The sequence below is a fragment of the Pteropus alecto genome, unplaced genomic scaffold (genome assembly GCF_000325575.1).
Source record: "Pteropus alecto unplaced genomic scaffold, ASM32557v1 scaffold12, whole genome shotgun sequence".
NCBI classification, from domain to species: Eukaryota; Metazoa; Chordata; class Mammalia; order Chiroptera; family Pteropodidae; genus Pteropus; species Pteropus alecto.
Window position 1 is genome coordinate 9700589 of NW_006432669.1, and position 24610 is coordinate 9725198.

At 30.3% G+C, this 24610-nt stretch overlaps 1 protein-coding gene across 2 annotated transcripts in view; it reads left to right on the forward strand.

The window, feature by feature from the left end:
- Positions 1-24610, forward strand: part of DYNC2H1 (dynein cytoplasmic 2 heavy chain 1) — a 258081-nt gene that overhangs the window by 156189 nt on the left and 77282 nt on the right. For both annotated transcript variants that reach the window (XM_025043743.1, XM_006907520.3), the window contains exons 76-82: positions 1247-1407; positions 4337-4462; positions 7169-7279; positions 11026-11181; positions 15933-16008; positions 19594-19802; positions 22999-23103. In XM_025043743.1, coding sequence (XP_024899511.1) covers positions 1247-1407; positions 4337-4462; positions 7169-7279; positions 11026-11181; positions 15933-16008; positions 19594-19802; positions 22999-23103 — 944 coding nt within the window. The remainder of the gene's footprint in view (positions 1-1246; positions 1408-4336; positions 4463-7168; positions 7280-11025; positions 11182-15932; positions 16009-19593; positions 19803-22998; positions 23104-24610) is intronic.

The following is a 24610-nucleotide window of genomic DNA, read 5'->3' on the forward strand; positions in this document are numbered from 1 at the left end:
TAACTAATATCAACAACTACATTGAAAGTCCTCGTACATGCTTCTTCATTCATATCCTAAATTATTTCTTAAATTAATTATTATAATTTAAATTACTTAGTCAAAGACCATGCACATTTTTAAGACTTTTAATACATTTTATCAGACAGTGCATTTACTTGGCTTACAATTTATTGAGTTTATGCATAAATAAATGAATGTTTGAATGAATGAAAATATTTTTTATTACATTGCCACAAGTACATGAGAATTCTTTTCTATTATGTCTTAAAACAGGATGATTGTGGGCAATTTAAATTTAGTTAAAAATAAAATTTATATGATATGCCTTTGGAAGTAATTCACCAATTTTAAGTGGTCATTGCGGTAAATCTCGCCTTATATCAGGAATATTTCTGCCTTTGAAAATTACTTATCCTTATGGGTTGCTTTTGTGAAGAATAGAAGGTAGTGGTTCAGGTATGAAATTTTTTTTCAGGATGGTCATCTAGAAATGCCTTTTTGGCCCATCTTAGTGGCATTGAATTCATACCTAAAAGTGTTTGCTACAGAAGTTAAGAATTTCTTCTTCATACTATTTTAGAATTCCTGAGGTGCACTATTGTCTATTCATTTCTACTTTTGAGGATATAGGGAAGCCCTACTTACCTTTATAGTCATTCTGTTATATTCTACTGATCTGTTTTTTTGTTGTTTTTTGTTTTTGTGGGTTTTTTTACTCTTATGTCATACTCTTCTTTTTAGCTCAATTCAAACAAGTATATTTTTGGTTATTAATCAAAGTGGGTCTTCTTTAGCTTGGCTTTTACAAAGTACATTAATTGTGGAAACATTCAAAGTTTAGCAGAAGAGATTTAAATATAATCATGGTATTATAATTTCTTATCTTTAATAGGACTTTCTAGTTTATGAAGAGCTTCAGAGTTAAAAAAAAAAGCACAGATGAATTGTGATGAATATAGTTAGCAGTTAGCAGCTGGGTGGCTTTTGGCAAAATATTTGATTCCTTTGAGAGTTTCCTCAAAATAAACGACCATAAAATAAACTACCTGGTATAATGCTTAGCATAGAATAGGTGCTAAATAGGTGGAAGCTATTTTTATGGTATTCCATTTTGCCCTAAAATAACCAATGGATTAAAACAAACATTTCACCTAGTTATTCTCTATTATATATTATGTCATTAGTTTTAATAGACTTTTTTCTTATTCGCTTTTTATTTTTAATTTCTTTAATATATCTTTAGGACTGAAAGAGTTGTCTCCACTCCCTTTAAATCTCAAACGTTTGTACAAAGAGACACTAGAAATCGAACCCATCTTGATAATTATTTCTCCGGGTGCCGATCCTTCTCAGGAACTTCAAGAACTTGCTAATGCTGAAAGAAGTGGAGAATGTTATCACCAGGTCAGTACATAACTACTCTGATACTACAGCTATTGCTCTTTTTGCCATACTTGATCCTATTAGTGAAACAGATTTTTTTGTTGTAGTAAGCCAAATAATGTCCCCCAAAAGTGTCCACGTCCTGATCCTCAGAACCTGTGATTTTACCTTACATGGTATTAGGAACTTTGTACATGTGATTAAGTTAATCTTGGGGAGGTTATCCTGGATTATCAGGTGGGCCCAATATAATCACAAGGGTCCTTATAAGAGGGAGACAGAAGAGGTTGAGTGAAAGAAGATGTGATGACAGAAGCAGAGATCAGAGAGATGAGAAGATGTTATGCTGCTGGCTTTGACGATGGAGGAAGGGCCCATGAGCAAAGAAATGTAGGTGACTTCTGGAAACTGGAAAAGGCAAAGGAAGGATTCTCTCTTAGGGCCTCCAGAAGGAGCACAGCCCTTGAGTACTACCTTTATTATCAAACCAAATACATCAATTTTAGATGAGTGGGACTTCTAACCTCCAGAAGTCTGGAAAGATAATAAATTTCTACAGTTTTAAGGCTGTAAATTGCGGTAATTCGTCATAGCAGTAATAAGACTGCTATTATAGCATGAATATATTTGCTTATATTTTAAAAATAATTAAAAAATTTTTGCTTGGATGCTTTTACAATCAATCCATAATATTTACTTGCAAAAACTGAAAGGAAAGAAATACATAAATGTTTTGAGGAAAATTTAATATAATGCCATTTTTTTCCTGAGGTAAATTTAAGAGCTTTGGTTTTGTTCAGATTACCTCCTTTTTTCAATTCAGTTTGCATGCAAGTTTGAAGATTAATTTACCCTCAATTTTTGACAAGTGAATAAACCTTTTTTGTTGAGAAAATAGTTAATTATTTAAAAAGTAAATACTTCACAAGAACCAAAAATGAAAAGTAAGAATGTAATGAGGAACATAAACAGAAGATAGCAAAATAGCAGAGAATTGGGCTGAGTTGTGCAGGTTTTGCACAGTCTAACTCTAGGGAATTTCATTCAGTCCTAGTTATATATTAATATATTCATTAGGACAATATTCAGCTATCAGTAAGGTGTCTTAAGGAAGGGAGGCCCCTTTCTACAGGTTGTATCTGTTAGCAGTGTTCTTAGCAGAAGGATAAGACCATTTGCATTCACAGTAGATTTGACTGTTTAAACTTCTGGAATTTTAGATACTGAATTTGCAAAATTTTTTAATATAGTAAAATCTTTAAATATGGACATTTATTTATAATTCTGTCATTTAAAATTTTGTTGCCATGCCAAATATATTTGCTAAGGATAATAATATATTCTTAATGAAAAGTTAATTTTTAATTCAAGAAACTGATGTGGGTTTTTTGGAGAGTGGCTATCTTCTTGACATTTTCATGTTGTGCTTTAAAACTTTTCTTATAGTAAATATCTTATTCTAGGGTTTCATGAACTTTTACTTTTAAGCTAGTTTCACACAATTTATGTCTTATGGAAACTTTTGAGTTGCTTGTTTTTAGCTACTATTTCAGTTCAGCAAAATATTTATCCTTTCTTTCACTCTGATTATGATATACATTCCTTCATTTTATTTTTGTATTTTAATAAATGGAAAACTAATATGTGCACTGAAACAATTCAACCAATATTTGTTTCATCCTTCCTATTTGCTTAGTGCCAGGTTAGACCTTGAAAAAAAAATTTTAATCAATATATGAGTATTTATTACTTATTTTATTGTATGCTTTACTATACAATGAGTTAGACATGGTTCCCACTCTCAAAGACTTTATAGTCTAACTGAAAAATAAAATCAATACTTGTAAAAGTCAACTAAAAAACAATGAAATAGTATCTTATATTTATTATGAAAAAAAAAATCCTTATCGTTAGCGGTAATCTATAATAGTACTCTTCAAATTATTTTGACCATGTACCCAATAAAAAATTTGAGCCAAGATTCTCAATGTATATATGCTTAAAAGTTATATACATATGTACACAGATATAGCTGTATTGATATACAAGTATTATATAAATTGGCCTTAAACATTCGAGTTTAGACTTGATATGGTAAGCAGCATGTAGCCATTTTAGATTCTTTGCTAAAACTTTTGCTAAAACTTTTATAGAATCTGCAGGTTGCGTAGTCGCCTAGTCCAAGCATTTAAATAGATCTCATGTACTGAATATAGTATCTAGGCTTTCAACTTCTACTTGGATACTTTTAATCCTTAGAAGTTTTCTGTTGCATAAAGTGGCCTATTCTACTATATGAGTATTATAAGTGCAGATGGGCTATAGAGATTGGAAAAATTGGAATGGAATTCCAGTGAGATCAGGATTCTCATTCCCTCTCTCTCTTCATTCATTTCTTCTCTCTCTCTCTCTCTCCCCCTACTTCTTTCTTTCGCTCTTTCTGTCTCTGTCTGTCTGTCTGTCTCTCTCCCCCCCTCCACTCTCACTCTTCCTCTCCCTCCTCTCTGCCTCCTCTCTCTGAGAAGCAGTAGAGGAGCAGAAGGCTGAGTATAGAATCTTGAGGCTCACCGACATGTTAGGATTGCTAGATAATAACGAGCCGGGAATAACACAGTTAAATAGACCAGTAGCTTGAGAGCCAAATATGTGCAGTGTTGGAGAAATTAAAAGTAAATTTCAAAGTATTCAAGACTATAGTTATAAAAAACATTTTTTTAAAGGTCTGTGTTTGAGAGGGTAAGAATTACAGGAAATAGTAGGATGAGGAACAAAAGACTTCAATAATTCTTTATACTGTTCTATAACTTGCAAACCTGTAATGATAATATATTTTTAATAAATAGAAAAATATAGTCTGATAGTTCTTATTAAAAATTGGGAACCTGATTACATATTACAACATGTTATCAGATTTGTTATTTTAGTTTAGTTTTTTTTTTTTTTTTTGCAGGTTGCCATGGGTCAAGGTCAAGCTGATTTAGCAGTTCAAATGCTAAAAGAATGTGCGCACAATGGAGACTGGCTCTGTTTGAAGAACTTACATCTTGTGGTGTCTTGGCTTCCAGTTCTGGAAAAGGTAGAGTCAGATAAATGTGATGCAGATAATACTAATATACTCAATTTAGTAATCTCCAAGGAACATCAGTATTAAAAAATGTCATGAATTATTTATGATGTTTATTTTTAAAAATAGTATTTGATGAGAAATCATTTAAAATCTGTTAAGTATTTTTTCCTTAATATGTACATTTGTACAGACCAAAATGGATTTTTTAGAAAGTCCATAAAAGTCTCTCTTTTAAAAGCATGTAAGGTAAGCCAGGAAACTATTAATGAGAATTGAAGGGAGGCTTAGAGAATTTTATTCAGAAGAAAAATAGGGAAATACTTTAAAAGATGTTATAAATAGAAAATAGAAAATCTATTTATAACATTTTGTTCTTGTTCTGATCTACCTGTATGGAAAAAAAAGATATAGAGGAATCAGAAGGAACTGTAGAACTTTCTAGGTTATAAGGAAGCTAGGATATAAACTGATGCAATTAATTTAACTCAATGGCCCCCAGGGCAAAAACAACCTTAAGACAGAACAAATTGCTGGGTAGGTTTTAAATGCAAACCTAGATTTAAGTCCAGTGTTTATTTAAAAAAGGTGAATCTGGTCTCTGGTAGTTAGAGATAACTCTGAAGACAAAATGTTCCTTGAAAGTTCTACGTGATTTAGCAAAGTATTGGGAGTGGGGAAGAATATCATGGTTAATTTCAGCAGCACAAGTAGAGACATAGTGGTGGAGAGGTTCATGCCAGTACAAGGAATGAGGATGTCCTTGAATATACTATAAGGGCAAGTGTGATATGGGGCAATAGAGTTAGATGTGTAGATTTTGGAATCCCCTGAGAATCATGCAGAAGGGCTTAGAATTTTTGTCCTAGGACATAGAGAGTCAGGGGAATTAGTAATGAATTAATTTAATCTGACAGAAGTATTATTTAGAATAGAACCAAACAGAATAGAGTAGATTGAGGGAAGCCCTAGCCTAGTTGTGAAGTGTTGAAAATTTGTGCATTCCTAATAAGTTGACAGCTATAGCACCTTACACAAAAGTTAATTAATAAATCTTTGATGATTGAGTTAATGATTGAATAAATGAATTGATGGACCGTGATGATTCTTATAGTCAAGAAGATACAGATTTTAGGCTGAAGTGTATGTGAATATTCAAATATTCATTATACTACAGTCTTCTGTAAAAATCACTAATGTGTAAAAATGTAAAATTCACATCTGATGAATCATGTTTTAAAACATATAAAGAATAGTTCTGAATACTTGAATCTTGCTTTCTTTTTCAAACAGTATATTGATAGCTGTTGATTTATAGAAAATATAATTGCAGTTATTACTTTAAAAGCAAGTCTTAATTAGAACTTTTAAAGCATATAGGGTAGATTATATTACAAAAATTTAAAAAATTTTAAAAATGTTTGCTTTTCTTTTGGGAAGTTTGGATGAATTGTTTGGATATGAATTTACAAATTTATTTTAAATCCAGTTATATCACAGGTGTATTGTTTCTTTTACATTTTTTTAAACTTTACATTTCGACATTATAGAACTTTACATTAATATTTTACATTTACATTTAAAAATATTATTAGGTATAGATATATTTTATAACATGATTTTAAGCAAGCATGATGTTTTATGGTCAATTCTTTTGCCATTTTTGGTTCATCTACATTTCATATATTAATAATGAATCTTAGTATCAGACAACATATTTGTGGAAATAATTTTTAGATTTCTCTCTCTTTTAGAGCTATCAATATTTTTTTAGAGCTATCAGTATTTCTTATCAATATTCATTCATTCTAAAAACACTTGCTGAGTACAGAAAAAAGCCAGGAACTATGGTAGGTGCTGGTTACATATAAAATTTGTACCTGTTCTCTAGGAATTTAGTTTAGAAGAGATAGACAACATTTATAATTAATATGTAGTGTGATTAATACTACAGAAGAGAATTTAAAAATGTCATCAGTTATTAATTCTGCTTGGGATTGTGGTAGTGAAGAGTTGGAGAAGATATTCCCGTAAGATATGATATTTAAATTATATTTAGACAAATAAATGAGAATTTATCAGGTTATAAAGAGAATAACAGGCAAAATAATACGATGATTAAAGACAGAGACTAAGTAACAGTTTGAATAAGTAACTAAAGCATACATTATGAACAGGTGAATTTAGATGGTGAAGTTTTCAGTTTATATCATAGGCAATAGGATATACTAAAAATTGTCAATAAAAGAGTTGATATCACTGTATAACTCCTGTGGAAGCGTGAATTGAAGCAATGAGAACCAGAAGGCCTGATGATGACTGGTAGTTTAGTTATAGCAATTGCAGCTAACACTTATTTTGTACTTACTATGTATCAGGTACTATTTTAAGTGTTTTACACAATACGATGAGATAGGGTACTATTGTTATCCTTGCTTAGTGATGGTGTAAGTCATAGAACCCAAGGTCACATAGCAAATAAGTGGCAGAATTTGAAGTTCTACCCTGTTGGCCTAGCTTCAGGTCCAAATTCTTATCTGTTACACTAAGCAAGTAATAGAGAAGATGACTATTAAAAATAAATATAATCAGAACATTAAGAAATATATCAAGTCACAAAAAGAATTTAGGAAGAAAAGTTACTTAGTAATAATTATAAAATGGAAATTTGAGTGGGTACTTAAGTAGATTTTTGTTGTTTTTGTATTTATCAACAAGGAATTAAATACTCTTCAACCTAAAGATACCTTTCGTCTTTGGCTTACTGCAGAAGTTCATCCCAACTTTACTCCTATTTTATTACAGTCAAGTTTGAAGATAACATATGAGGTAAGAAAATTTAAAACTTGAATCACTAATTGTATAAATGCATTAATCTTTGCATGCCTTCCAAAGCTCTGTAAATAACCATCTATTATGCAAAACTTCCTTTTACATTTAGATGAGGTATAATATAGATAAATAATAACATAAGATGGTATTTATAAAAATGCACTTAAATGCTTTCAAATTTTATTTTATATTATTTTGTTTTTATCATAATAAAAGACATATAACATCATCGAATTTACCATCTCAACCATTTTTTAAATTAAATTTATTGGGGTGGCATTGATTAATCATATAAATTTCAAGTGTACAATTCAATAATACATCTGTATATTGTATTGTTTGTTTACTACTGAAAGTCAAATCTCCTTCCATCACCATATATTTGATCCCCTTTACCCTTCTCAACCATTTTTAAGTGTATGCAGCAGTCCCCAACCGTTTTGGCACCAGGGGCCAGTGCTCCTGTGAAAAATCTAATGCCTGATGATCTGAAGTGAAGCTGAGGCAGTGATGTATTTGCAAATACAGATGAAGCTGTGCTGGCTTGCCTGTTGCTCACCTCCTGCTGTGTAGCCCAATTTCTAACAGGCCACAGACCAGTATTGGTCAGATATCGGTCGGGGGGCCAGTGTTTGGGGGTCCCTGGTATATATCATAGTGGTGTTAACTATCTATCTTGTGCAACGAATCTCTAGTAATTTTTTCATCTTGCAAAACTGAGACTGTATCCATTGAAAAGCAGCTTGCCATTTCCCTCTCAACCCTGGCAACCACCATTTTACTTTGTTTCTATGAGGCTGACTACTTTAGATACCTAATATGAGTGGAATCATGCATTATTTGTCTTTTTGTGATTGGCTTGTTTTACATGGCATAATGACCTCAAGATTCATATATATTGTAGCATTTCCTTTTAAAAAGATTTCCTTTTTAAAGACTGCATAATATCCCATTGTATATGTATAGTATGCTTTATCCATTCATCTATCCATGGACATTTGGGTCTTCTAACTCTTGGCTATTGTGAATAATGCTGCAATGGACATGGGTGAACAAATATCTCTTTTCAATCTTATTTTGAATGTTTTTTGGATATCTACTCAGATGTGGGATTGAGGGATCATACAGGAATTCTAATTTTAATTCTTTAGGACTGTTTTCCATTACAGTACGCTATTATACATTCCCAAGAACAGCACACATTTTCTCTGCATCCTTGACAATACTTATTTTCTGTTTTTTTTTTTTTTTTCTTCTTTAGTAGTGGCCATTCTAATGATGTGAGGTGATATCTCACTGTGGTTTTCATTTACATTTCCTTTATAATTGCTGATGTTGAACATCTTTTTATATGCTTATTGACCATTTATATATTTTCTTTGGAATAATGTCTATTCAAGTCATTTGCACAATTTTTAATAGGATTATTTTTGTTATTATTGAGTTGTGGGAGTTCCTTATATATTCTGGAGTTGAGAGTTGAATTATAGGAGTTCCTTATCAGATATATAGTTTACAAATATTTTCTCCTATTTCTCCTGTGTTGATGGTTTCCTTTGCTGCATAGATGTTTTTAAGTTTGCTGTAGTCCCATTTGTCTGCTTTTGCTTTTGTTGCCTGTGCTTTTGATCTCATATCCAAAAATCATTGCCAAATCCAATGATTTTTCCCTATGTTTTCTTCTAGGAATTTTCTAGTTTCAGGTCTTAACCATTTAGATTTTTAATTTATTTTGAATTAATTTTTGTACGTGGTATAAGGTAAGGGTCCAACTTCATTCTTTTGCACATGGATATCTAGTTTTCATAACATTTGTTTTCTGACGTAGCTATGTTAGATTTTTAGTATATGTTTTCTTCTTTTTTTCCTCTCATCCATCATCTGTTCATCTTTCTAAAGGTAATGCTGGGCAGATCCTCTCCAAACCTGATATAAACAAAACTACGTGTTTATAATGATATCATATCACTGGTCAAAGTCATAAATAAAATAATAAACTGAATTAAAACTTTTTAATCCTGGTGAAAAGGGGTTCTGCTTACATTTTCTCTTAATTTGTAGAAACTTCTCTGTTATATATATTTTTTCTTAAGAAAAATGTCTTATTTGTTTATAAGTACCTCTTAAATCAGCACTCTGTTCTTTTTCATCTGATGGTGTTATCTCATTTAAGGAAGAAAAGGGATAAGGAGAATGCAAAGATGTTTTAATATTTGGAAATATGTTATTTGAATGGATGCCATTACAATGACTAGTAAGAAAGAACCTTTACAGAATATTCTCCAGCCACTCTCGTAGTACATTCTGCTTGCTAAACTCATTTCTTGAATTGGGTTGTATGAGCCATAAGAGCAGTGGCTTTTTTTTTTTTTTGCTTTTTTTTAAACTTTTTTTTCTTATCATATACTTGGAATATAGGAAGAACACAATAAATATTTCAAGAAAGAAGAGTTTATATATCATGAGAATTGTTCCTTAAATATTTTAATTTAAAGTGCAACTTTTGCCAGGGCCCTTTTTAGGAGGTCATTTACATTTTCATGGAGATTTTCAGTTTCATTTAAATTATTGGTGAAATTTTTTGCTATTTCCTATCTTAATGTAGATAATTTTAACTATCCTAGGAAATAGCGTAGTTCATTATGTTCAAAATTATTACTATATATGTATATATGTACACACTTAAAATTCTTACAATTAGATAGTATCCTTAAAAATTGTTAAATCGCCATTCTATTATTATTCTTATTTTTGATTAGTTATGAGAATGTTTTTAAAAATTTATTTCAAATGACCAATGTCATACTTATTTACTTTTTCTTAAGTTTTTTCTATTCACTGAATTTCCTGCTTTTTTTCTTTATTTTTTTCTTCTTAATGTTTTCCTTAGATTTATATTTCCTTTTGTTCCTACTGATTTCATATGTTGAATGTTTAATTGGTTTATATTTACTTTCATTAATATTGAAATTATTTTAAGTCTGTGAATTTGTAGTTGAGTATATCTTTAGCTTTATCTCATAATTTGACAGTATTTTCATTTTACTTTTCAAATAGTCTGTATTTGTTTATAATTTTCTCTGTAATTGTATATGATTTATTCATTTTGCATAATCTTTAGCATAGTGCCTTTTACAAAACTCTAAGTGATTGATGAGTGTTATATTAATGTCATGTTTTATTGAATAGTGCTCAGAAAATTTGACTTATTCTATGAAAATTTTTTGTAAATATTTCATAACAAAACATTTTAAAAGTGTAATTTTTGTATGTACTTAGTAAATCAATGCTATTTTTCTTTTACTTTTAAACAAGTTCTTTTCATTTAAGAAAAAAAAGCAGAATGAAAAGGATTGCAAAGGGAATGACTATTCTTTGTAGCAGACGTTCTTAAAGTACTGACTTGAATTATTTATTCTTTTTATTTCAAAAACAAACTAAAATTTATAGTTCAGTAAAATACCTCAATGATTAGATAAAACTTATTTGGTTATCTTGAATATTGTTGGGTTACAGGCTTTTTTAATTTGAAAAATTATTTTGGATTTATAATTGAGATGAACTGTTAGGTTTAAAACTAATTTTATAGTCGTTCATATTGAAGTAACGTGATAACAAAATAATTTAAGTCAACTTGGTAATGGTGTAAAATTTTCTTCATTAAAATATGTTCTCAAAAGTGTTAAATTTATTTTATTTTTAAGATTTTATACATTATCACACCTTTTAAATTTTTTATTTAGTCACCTCCAGGTCTGAAGAAAAATTTAATGCGGACTTACGAATCTTGGACTCCTGAGCAAATTAGCAAAAAAGATAATATACATCGAGCTCATGCTCTTTTCAGTTTTGCATGGTTTCATGCTGCATGTCAAGAAAGAAGAAATTATATTCCACAGGTATGTAAGATCAGTCTACGTTGTACATATTTTAATATATTAGAATATTTTTATAATTCAGTAGAAATAGCTAGGATTACTTCATAATTTGGCTCATGATTCCTAAATTCTATATCTCTAATTCAATCTTTTATGTTAATCTTTTGGACTCTATATAGTTATCTAGTTCACATTGCTTTGAATTAAAATTTATAGAACAATGTGTGAACCATCATAAGCCCTAAGTGATTATTAGGCCTCATTTTTGCCGTTCTATATCTCATAGGTATGTCAAAGTTCAACTACTGAATTCCCTATACCTATTTTTCATTAAATATGTCCCTCTCAGTAAAAGGCATTGCTATCCATTGACTCTTCAAACTAGAAAGCTAAGAGTTGTTCTTAATGGTTTTTTCTTGCTTCTCTACCCAATTTATTATCAAGTCTTGTTGATTCTACTTCCAAAACATAATTCAAAGTTGTACACTTTTTTTTCACCATTTTTTTCTAAGCCTCATCATCTCTCCCCTATACTACTTTCTGAAATAGCCTTCCAATTCTTCTTGCTTTTTCCATTTAGCAGCCTGAACTATTTTTCTAATATGTAAATTTGATTATTTCATTGCTCTTTTTAAAACCTATCTAATGGCTTTCTATTGTATTTGGGAAAAAATATGCAAATTTCTTACCATGGTCCACAAGGAAAGATTTGCCTGTCTCTTCAACTTCCTCTCAGGCCCGTGTTCCCACTTGTTCTAGACTTCTTTATGCTCTTTGAATTCATCAAGCTCTTTCTCACCACTATAGGCCCTAGCTGTTATTGTTATCACAAGCAATAGACCACGTTCTTCTATTGCTGTGGCAGTCCCAGCTGGTACCAGTGCTCCGTTCTTGCCAAATGCCTTAGCCATCAATTGTATCATTCTTTTATCTTTAAAATTTTCCCATTCTGTTTTTTCAACTTTGTCTACTTTTGTTGAGATAATCTCTCTTCAAACAGCCCTGTCTACTTGCCTGCTTCTCTCTCTATTTCAGTTACATGTCAAGATAAGAGCATAGGTTATGGAATTACGGATTTGGGTTGAGTCCTGACTGTAGAATTTCCTAGTTTTGCGACCTTGGTAAATTACTTTAATCCCAATAAGCAACAGTTTTCTCAGCTGAAGAATGGAAATAATAATCATGTTTATCTTTGTTATGAGGATTAAATGAAATAATGTATGTTTAGAAGTGCTTAACACAGTGTCTGGCTATAGCCTGCCAATAAATAATCGTTAAACTCATGAAATAGTAAATAATAACAGCAGTGTGTTGTTTCATATAATTTACATACACTTGTGGGGAGGGTATGCTTATTATTTTATTTTACAAAATAGGACAGTGGATCCGAAGGGCAATTAACTTGCTAAAGGAATCACACCTAAAAAGCTATAGAGCTTGGAAATGACCAGGCCCCGCTTCCTCTATAGCCTGTGTCCCTAATTTTTCTGACATCTGTCCTTAGACTAATAGATCAGTTAATTCTGATGAACACATGAATAGTGATGGTGATGCACCTTTATTGAGAAGAAAAATTATATTTTAAAAATAAAATTAGATTTGATTTTTTGTTAAATCATGCATATGCATATAGTATAAATTAAAAAACTATGAAAAGGTTTGCAATTAAAATTTAGTATCCTTTCCTTCTATTCTCCTGCCATCCAGTATCTATTCCCAGGGCATCAACTTCATTTTTTAGGTTTCCTTCAGAGATATTATATAAATATACAAACATATTTTATGTATTTATATACACATATATGTTCTTTTTGACTCAAATGACAACATGTTACAAATACGGCTCTGTACCTTGTTTTAATAACTAATGCATTTTAGAGATTATTAAATATCAGTAGCCATTTAATATCTAATTTTGAAACTAATATAATAGAATATTGTTAACCGTAATTGAAAAATAAATCATTGCAAAAGTATTTATATCAATATACATATTTTATTATATCAATATACATATTGATATTATATGTATATTGATTATATCAATATACATATTTTATTATATCAATATACATATTGATATTATATGTATATTGATTATATCAATATACATATTTTATTATATCAATATACATATTTTAAGGAGTTTTGTATTAGGTGGGCATATATATTTTTATTTTATCAATATACATATTTTAAGGAGTTTTGTATTAGGTGGGCATATATATTTTTTTCAATGTTTGCTATGACAAAATACTTTCCTATACTTGCCTCATTTAGCATTTATTCCTTGTGGCCAATTTCTAAATATAGATTGTTTGGGTCAAGAGTATGTGTATTTAAAAAAATTCACAAATATTACCAAAATGCTATGCATAGAGAATACAGCAATTCACTTTAACACACCAAAAAATACTTGAAAATGTCACTTTTTAAAACACTCTAACTTTGCTTTTATGAAAACCATTAATGTGAAGGTAAAAGCAGATAAAATAGAGAATACCATTAATTGCTAGCAACCACGTCATAAGGATGTATATACTTCTACAACCTCTCTGTTTTCCCTCTTTTCTTCATTTGATTTTGCTTTCTTTTTCTTAAATGTTAACTTACAGAAGTAAAGATCCATTACTAATTCAGCTCAGTTTTTATTTCTCATGTTAGTAAAAGATTATTTTTTGCTATTTTTCATTATAGTGCTATATTTGGTTGCAGAATTAACTTTCTCTATTTTACACACATATATTGTACTTCTAATACTGTATTTTATGTAATTTCAGTTTTGTTTCATATTTGTTATTCTTTGACATCTTGTTATTTTTAACTAGATTGTGAGCACTTGATAACAGGCCTCATCTCATTCATCTTTGTAAGGGCACTTAACTCAATGCCTGGATTTTCAACTGGGCTAAATAGGATTTGATTGGCTGTATAGAGAACCTCTCACTCAAAAAATATGCCACAAATAACAAATTACTTTTCAAAGATTTTGTATCATAATTTTAAAAATTGTTAATTATTCAATAGTTTATCAGTAACTTTGGGATACAGAGTATAGTTCTTAGCATTTTAGAATTAGTATTTCTGTTAGAAATTGCTGTATTAAGTAATATTGATAGCAATAGTCTCTAATTTTAGAGTTTTATAAATATTAATTAATCTAAATTATTTAAAAATTTTTAAACATTTCACAAATAGTCTTATAGAGTGATATAAGAAATATTATTAATAAGATTTCACTTTGAGTTTGTAGAAAACTTATTCAAAATATTATAGGAACTTTTACTGTTGATGGGTTATATCAAATCCCTTATATCTCCCTTACAGACCTTTAATTCTTAGGTATAGTATAACTTAGTGAGTGAAGTTTAAATCTCTTATTTTCACATTATCTATAATATTATTTAAAATAAATAATTATCCAAATGCTAGTGATCTCCAAATTTATATATCCAACTCATACTAATTCTGTAAGCTGTAGCCTTATATATCCAATTATTATTTTGACCTATCCAGTTGGATGCCTTAAACATCCCACATGAAAATCCCACATATTCTTGATCCAAGTACTACAACATAGTAATTGAGTTTCTCAAGAGCACAAATTTTGTCTATTGTTCATTGCTGTATTGTCACTGACTAAAACAGTGCTTGGTATATGGCAGGCACCCAGTGAATTTTTGTTGAACACTTTGTTCAATGATCTCATGATATTCCTTTCCAAATATTGTATTCTTTCAGTGTTCCACTTTTCAGTGAATGACACCATCATCAATTTGAATAATCCATAAGCTTAGAAGTCATTCTTAAAACTTTAAAAAAAAATCTTAACCTTTCATTACAATCTAGTTCAAAAATTCTTTAATTTTATTGTCCTAACTATCTATTTTTGTCTTTTCTATCTGTTGTATCCCACCCCACCAGGGTGACTTTCTCTTACTTCTTAGATTAGGTTAGATTTCTTTCTTATATATACCAAGTATGTTTATTTCCATCACACATACTACAGTTTGAAGTTGTATGTATATTTGAGTGATTGATGGTATCCATTATACTCTTCCCTTCCCCCCACATTTGACTGAAGTGACATCAGGGCAGGGAATATTTATGTTTTGGTTCATTCTTTTATTCCCAGAGCTTGACATATAATATGCATTTAATAAATATTTTTATTGCATAAAACTGATTAGTTACAGTTAATGGAAGCACTATAGAAATTATTTTTAATTGTTTCATATATCCTCTATAAAATATAGATCTCTATGAATGTTCTTTTTATATGAGCCTTGTAGCTATTAGCTATAGGTTTAGATTTTATTTAGTTTCAGTATGAATGCTTTGTGAGTCAAAGGTACAGAAAATAATGCTATATGCCTTTGAGCCTTAAATTTTTTCGTAATATTTTTGTTTTCACGTTTGTGGAAAAAATGCACAATTCTGAAGGACAAAATTATAGGACCTATCTTAATGTTTACAAAATATGTAGACTCAAACTTTACTATGCCAATTTGGCTGTATCACCATATTTTTCAAAGATAAAAACTTTTATGGTATTATAAAGTCCTTTGCATTCCGCGGAAGTAAATAAATCTCTGCTAAAAAATTACTGTTACTATAGATTTATTGTTTATTTTTATTACATTTATTTTATCGTCTTTTTTTTAGCATGTATTGAACATTGGTTTTAAAACTGTAAGGCCAATGATGCATACATAGATGTCTTCAAACATTGCTTATAAGTTCTTTAATATTTTTAAAATTTGTTTTGATAGGGTTGGACCAAATTTTATGAGTTTTCTTTATCAGATCTTCGAGCTGGGTACAATGTTATTGACAGGCTCTTTGATGGTAAGTTCTAATGATGAAAATTTTTCTCTCTGGTGTTAACGAAAAAATTTTTGAGGTCTTACTAACAATACGGTTTTTTTCAGTGACTTAAAAAGTGACTTAACTTCCTTTTATAAGATTTGCTATTTGCTTTTTATTTTGTGGTTTATGTCCTGACTACCATTCTTGTGATCTCTGAGAGTTTGTATTGTAATCATTGTTTTTGATATAACCCATAAGATTTCACATTGATCTAGAGTTCTTAGGAAGCAAAAAGCTAGAAATACCTTGTCTGTACTTTATGGGCTTCAGAAGTTTCAGACTTCAACTGAATTCAGTTCTCTTTCAAGGAACTGTTAAAATTCAGGAGGCTTGTAGACTAAGGCTGGCAACAAGGATCTGTAGAATCATAATGATATGATTAAGTGAGAATCAGGAATCGAGGTACAAATAGTAGATTGAAATAAGGCAGCAAACAAGACCACGTAATCTGACCTCCTGAAGCCACCTCTCTCTGCGTCCTGAAGGCAGGAACAGTCCCCGAACTTTATTGTGCAAGGCCAAAGCAAGGGGATACTAGAGTTTAGAGCAATGATGGGTTAGAGAAGAGAACATGTTGATAGGAATCTCAAGCTTAAAAATATCCTAAATGGAACTCTTGATTCCCTTCCCTCTCTCACTCTGCTGCCCTGCCAAACCCCTGTTCCCCGAGTCTTCCCCATTTCAGTAAATGGCACCACCATTCATGTAAGTTGTTTAAGTTCAAAGCCTATGAATCACCACGGATTCTTTTCTTTTTCTCATCGTTAGACATCTAGTGCTTTGACAATTTGTTTCTTTCATGTCCAGATCACATCATAGTTCTGTTTAGTTCTTTCAGCTTCTTCAAGCAATAGCTATTAGTTAATGCCAAATAGTTTTCCAAATTATTTTGTTTGATTATTTAAAATTTTTTTGAATCATACATCAGAAAAATATGCATAAATGTGAAATTCAATAAATTTTTATAAATAGAACCTATGTAACTAGCCCCAAATCCGTAGGGTATCACCGACATTCCAGAAGTACTTCCCCTATTCCTTTCCCCTATTCCTTTCCACACATAACTCAAAATTCCCCCATTGTATGCCAAGGGTAATCACTTTCCTGATTTCCATGAGCTGTTGTTCTTAATTCGACAAAGAATTTTTTGGAGGATATATACTAATATTACATAGAAATAGTGTAATTTTACAAAATGTTTTTGAATATTTATTTTTTTTAATACCACTATGAGGCAGATATTATTAGTGCCCTTTTAAGATTAGAAAACCAAGGCACAGAGTTTGAATGATTTGTCATTGTATTTCAAAGTTGCAGTGGAATTACGAGCATCATTTGATATTTACATATATCACACCATTGAATTTTTATGAATAAGAAGTAAATGCTTTAAAATAATATTGAATCTCTTGGTAAAAATCTAACCATATAATCTTATGATTATAAAAATTTCCTGATTTTCAGAGACCTCCACATAGGTAGAGAAGAGAAAACGTTCTAATTATAGAAGGCAGTTGGTATAGAGATTATGTAGCTGTGAAACCTGAAACAAGTTTCTTAACCTTTAAGCCTGAGTTTCCTGATCTGTAAAATAAGATAATAGTAGTGCATTTAGTATCAATAATTGTTGATTGTTATTACTATTGCTATGTTATAATTTATGTTCTGTTCATTTTCCTTTATCTCAAACAAAATAAAACTTGTCTTGAGAACAATGGGTATAAGAAGAAAAATAAGATTTTCTTATAAAAGTTCTATAAAATATTTCCCATAATGGCTGCTTGTATTTTATAAGTTGAAAGGTACATTGATGTTTCTCTATGCTCTGCTGACCTACTTGTGAATGAATTACATACACATCATTAGTGTATTATTTACTAAACATCAAAGAAGGACTAGAAAATTGAAGAATCCTGGTAAAGTCTTTTGTTATAGCTACTTAGTCACTGTTGATAGTAAGATTTAGACAAGAAACAACTTTAATTAGTTCTCGACCCTATAGGTGCCCTTGTTCTGCAGGAGGCAGCCTAAATCACTTGTGCCCTAAGGCTATGGTACCACTGCCCTCAATCTTCTGAATTTTTTAGTAATGAAATAAAACTAAACTAGTAATGCTAGCAGTGATGTTAACTGGCTAGTTTAAATATAATTGTTTCCCATATTTACTGAAGACCGTGAAATATAATTCTTAAGAGTTTAACATTACCACTGAACTGTGATTAAGAGGATGTCTCTGTTGCAAAATGAATTATAGAACAGTCCTATCTAGTTTTTAATATTATATTGATGCAGGACAGGGTAAATTTCCCCAAGTGACGGAAGACCAAGCCCTGCGCTGAGAAGAAGAAGAGGGTCCTTTGGCAGAGAGTGAAGAAAGAATTCAACACACACACCAAAGTTAGAGCCAAAAGGAAAGTTTACTAGAAAAGGAGTAACTCTCCACAGACAGCGTGCAGTCTCTCAGAGGCAGAAGGAGAGGGACAGTGAGAGACAGAGTAGAGGCACTCAGAGGGACCCTGAGTATTCAGGGAATTCAGTTTATATATCATTCTTTAGTCCCTGTGAGTTATTGTTTAAAAGACTTTATTAACCCATTTCCTTTTAGTATAGACTTACAATGAGGAAGGGAAAGAATATATAGAGTGAAAAGGTAAGAATATGCAGAGTGAAAGGCCTGCTGGCAGTTCCTAGCCATTAATCCATAGATTCCCTCTGGTTTTAGCAATACATAGGGAATTACTCTTGGTTCCAGTTTCTCCTTCACAGATGTGGAGACTAGGCTGTTAGCAATCTCAGTAGAAACCTTCCTTTGTTCTGAAGGTGTCCTCCTGGCCTGGCTGCATGGCTGATCAGCACATTGCAGTCTCTGAATGTGGATTGATTAACATTTTTAATTCTCTTGCCTCCTCCCTACATTAATATTACTTTCCTGTTAGAATAGAAAATGGACAGTTGACTAAAATTCATAACATTAAGAAGACTGTAATGCATGAAGTTGTTTGAGTTTCCCTATTAGATTATTTTATGAACTGAGTTCATTGTATAAAATTGCATTTTGAATATATTCTTCTAAGGAATTTCCTATTTAAGGAGGGAGTATTGTGTGGCAGATAAGAATATGACTCTGGTTTCAGAGTACCTCATTTCAGTTCAAATCTGTGGGATTGTGTGACTTTCTGATTTTGGTGACTCAACTTCCCTATGCCTCAATTTCTCCATCTGTATAATTGGATACTGTTAATAATTCTATGTTTGTTATAAGGCTTAAGTGAGTTTATACATGTAAAAGATTTGGGAAATTTTACTTGATTAAATAATCTCAATAAATATTAGCCATTGCATGATTGTTAATATTAATTATTAATATTAATAAACATTTGTTAACGGGCATTATATTATTAATAAGTATTTTAAGAAATGATTTAGCTGAATTAAATATAGTGTTATCCTATAAATATCATGAGCTAGAAATTTAGTTTATAAATTAGAATATTATAGAATATTTTACAGAATATTTCTAATATCTTAGAAATGAAACTAATAAAAGTATTTTTTTAATTATAGGTACCAAAGATATACAATGGGAATTTGTACATGGTTTACTTGAGAATGCTATTTATGGAGGACGTATAGATAACTATTTTGACCTTAGAGTTCTTCAATCATATCTGAAACAGTTTTTTAATTCTTCAGTAATTGATGTATTAAACCAAATGAACAAGAAGAGCATTTTCCCATTTTCCTTATCTCTACCAAAATCTTGCAGCATTTTGGTAGGTAAAATTAATCATTTCAACCTATTACCAGATAAATACACCTACCTGTCCCTCAATTTGCATGGTATTTTTTAATGTATTTTTATATGTGGTATATATACTCATCTTTGCCATTTATGTGGACTTTTTATATGTGGTTTCCATTTACATGGTCTTATTTTATGCAGTTCTTTCTTTTTCATTTCCAATATTGGCGATTACTCTTTCTAAAAAACAAATATTAAATCAGCAATGTACAAAGAATTAATACTAACACAATTATTAATGATCTTTCCATTCATTAGATGGCAAATAAAAATGCATGGTTGACTACTGATGTTTTTTGGGATTGGTTTTATAAATGTTTTCCTGTAGAAGCTGAAAATTATATGAAGGAAAATGTCCACCATTTAAAATACTTTAAGATAAGGCACCTGGTCATCCACACAATTTAGAACATCCAAATGTGAAAATTGTATATTTGCCACCAAATACAACTTCTTTGTTCTAACCTTTAGATCAAGTCATTATTTCCACCTTTAAGATTAATTATATTAAAGAGAATTTCAATGATATTTTTAATAAACTTTAAGATAATCACAGTTACAGAAACCTTGAATAAATACACAGTTTTAAGTCGTATTAAGAATATTGCTTTAGCTTTGAGTGATATAAAGCCATCAACTTTCAATGCTTGCTGGAAATCAATATGGCCAGCAGTGGTTGTACCAGTGAATATGGTTCCAACAACAGAAGAAGGATTAACTGGCATTATTAATTTATTAAATAAATTTCAAGAAGAAGGCTTTGACAATTTGAATGTAGATAATATTAACAAATAACTGTTTGATTACAAATTAACTGATAATGAATTAATTCATTTAATATCTGAATCCTGTCAATGAATATTGGATATGGCAGTGACCTTGAACCAGGTTCATTCACTGCAGAAAATATTTACAAAGCTCTTCAATTGGCCACAGAACAGGAAACTGCAATTCTAGATATTGATCCAAACATCCAATGAGCCTTAAAATTTCGAAAAAATTTTTAAAAAATGTTGCAGTGAATATCAAAGAATTTATGAAAGTTTAGCAAAAGATAAGGTTGGAAAAGATCATCCAAAAACATAAACATAAATAATGAAACTGAAGTAGTACTTCTAAATATTTTGAGTGATGAAGATAGTGATTTTGTACCAATTAAAAAGAACAGGTCAACTGCTTTAGATTATAGTACAGACACTGACGGTGAGTAAAATTTATTTTGTTTTTTTCTGAATCTTCATTAGCATTTTTTGTAAAAATATGTGAAATAGTCGTATGATTTATATTGGCCTGTTCTTTTAGTATTTTTTTTTCCATATTGGTGGACTCTTTTTACAGTTTTCTTCCATGTAAAACACATGGAATAGACAATCTGTGTAAATCAAGGAACAAGTGTACTTGAATCATTTCTTACATTCTTAAATATATATTGTTTCTTTTCAAATGCACCAGTAATTGTCATTGACAAATAGGGATTATTATTTGTTATGTCAGTATGCATCCTGATTCTCTAACCTCATTAGATGTCCCGTACACTTTTGGATACTCGTTGAAGATTGATGATAATAGGATAGAGTGTGTAGGTAAATCTCGAAGGGATTTTCAAGATTTTCAAAATTTTTTAAATGTAAGACTGCTGTGAAGATTTGGAATGGGAGAATGTGCTACTTCCTAGTAGGTGTAAGAGTGCTCTGTTATATTCAATAATATGAAAGAAATCAAATATATTTAACAATTGTTTATTTTCACTTTCTGACTTATAAGTTTAAAGCATTTCTAAATATATAAGAGGGAGTCACTTTATCTGGCTTTCATAGCAATGTTTTTGTTTATGTATTTATTTTGGCTAGCTGTAGTTTTTACTGAGTTATCTTATAAAAATCTCCTAGAATGCAGTCATCTTTTCCAGAAAATAGTACTAAATATAGCCCAAATATTTAAATTCTAGTTTATTTTACCACAAACCCCACAAATCTATATTTGTATAAATGCCCAAATGTTTTTATTAGAGTATTATAATTATACATTTCTTCATGAATTACAAAGATACATATATACAATTATATAGTTCTATATTATTATATAGAACAACAATATTGTGCTTTTTTTCTCATTCAAATATTTTTCAAGAAAATTCCTTTCTTTGTTTCAATATTGAATATATTACTCATATCTTATCTATTATGTTACTAGTTATCCCATCTTTTTTGTTTTTTAGTGTCTTTCATTCATTAAATAACATTTGCTCAATGACAGCCCTGTTCCAGACATTGTGGATCTCGTGATGCATCATCTACGAAGTTCAGTTTCTAGTGGGAGAACCTTAGAGTGAATGAGCAGATATAGCATATAGTTATTTATTATATTACATATATTTCAGGAAGTGTACCCTGAATAGTCTTCAATCTCATTTGAGGTTTAAACTGAAAGATAAAATTCATACAAAAAGTGTACATCATAAACGTGCCATGCAATGAATTTTTATACATTGAATACATGAAAATAAAACAATTTTAATCTTTGGACCAAAATGAATAAATCCTCTTGGTCTACACTTAGTTGCTCATTTAGAGTCCTGAGTGAATAACTGTTCAAATGCATGCTAGTAAATGGTGTCTTTGCAATGCTTACAGTAATTCTTGGGATGATAGGATTATCAGTGCATTTCATCACATCTCATCAGGAAATTGAAGATAAAGGAATTTATGATAAAGCAATTTACAAAGCAGTGCCTACATACCAGAGTGTTTATGTATAGGTTTCTGGGGTTTCTATAAATTTAAAAAAAAAAAGGATTGCTGGAATATTTATCTTGATAAAAGCAGAACTGCACTCTGGTAGGTTACAAGAAGAAAAATTTCAGGGCTTTCATATCTTATACATAGTGGGCATAGCCACTCAAATATATTTGTTTTAATCAATTCAGAGTCCCTTTGAATGTGGAAAGCTAGGATAAGAAAATATAATATCAAGTAATTTAAGAATGAAGAAGTAGTAATGACAATATTTCTCATAGATAACATACAGTCTAAAAGTGAGGTTTACCTAGAAAATGTAACATATTAATAACTAATAATTTAATACTTCACAATATTCACTCTCTCTGATTTTAATTGTTGTAAGTTCAGTCTTTTTTGAAACACTGTTTTTTACTTCTTTATATTTAGGATTATCGTGCTGTCATTGAGAAACTTCCAGAGGATGACAAACCTAGTTTCTTTGGTCTGCCTGCCAACATTGCTCGTTCATCTCAGCGCATGATCAGTTCTCAGGTAACCTAAGAAAAGATCTACCTTTTAGAAAAAGTGTAGTTACTGAGCCTAAAAGAAACAACAATCAATTTTATTTAATACTACAGACCCCACAGCTTTTATTTTAAAATTTTATTTTAACAAAATACATTCCAGTCTTACCCTAAATTTTGAATGAGCCAAATAGTTCTATCATAATACATTTGTTAAAATTAGTAAAATATCATTGAACACTATCTATTTCATCTGAAATTTATTTGTTTTACTCTTGTGATTTATTAAGGTTACTTTAAATGTAATTTATGCAATTAAATAAGTCACTAAATCGAATATTTCCAAAACAAATACTAGGTATATAACTTGCATGGTACATTAGTTTATAAAAGATAAATATTTAGTATTTCATATGCTTTTACTCATGATTGGATATTATAAAAACTGGGGGAAGTATGGATTTTTAAATTATTGAGACATAAAAAGTGTTAGCCATAAACAATGTATATTTTAGCTTCTGTTCACACCAAATAATTAACAGCTAACATTTATTAACCTCTTACTGTATACTTAAAATTGTTTTAAGTGTTTTACATTCAGAAACTTTAATTTTCGTAAACTCTGTGAGGTAATATCTATTATTTTTCCTCAATGGATGAGGAAATTGAAATGTAGAGAATTGTTACTTCCCTAAGAATACAGAGCCAGTAAGAGGCAGAACTAGAATTTAAATTTAGGCTGAGTAAAGGCCTCCGTACCATACGCTATGGCTACTCCGCAGGCATAAATGTAGGGCTAAGCTATGGACACCAAATTGTGAACAGTTACATAGGTTCATTGTGTGGTCAGTATATTCTTATAGCTCTTAACAATTTAGTTTTGGTAATTTACAGGTATTCTAATTAGAGTATATTGTCTTATTTATCTGTACAGTTTTGTATTTCTTGTTATTTTAGGCAACTTTCATAAAATTGAGTATATAAAAATATTCTCATTTAAATAATGTATAAATAAGTATAATGTTTTCTGGAACAATTAAGATCTTAATAATTTATCTTTATCTATGTTAGCAGAAGAAACTCTCCAGTTCCTTTTCCCTTTCTCATAGAAAGTATTGTCAATGCATGAAAGAATATAAAGTCTTATATGCCCCTTAGCTTCATGACATATGATTACACTCTATAGTCATTTACCTCCATGTTTTTTAGCTGACCTGAATATAGTTATTTTTCAATTCCTCCACCAATAACATATGACTTACACACACACACACACACACATTTGTGCCTATGTGCATGTGTTATTAATTTTACAACAATGCTTAAGCAAAAAGGTTAAAAGAATTAAAAGGTCACTAAAAGAATAAAAGTTTAATAGATTCCAAGAAAGTGTTTACTCTGGGAACCTTATCAATAGAAGTTCAGGAGTCTTGTCTTTTAAGCCCTGTTATTAACGTAGTATGGCTTATACAACTTCTAGTCTCAGTATCATTTAGCTTCTAAGAAAATCTGATGTAGCACAGCTTGCATCATGT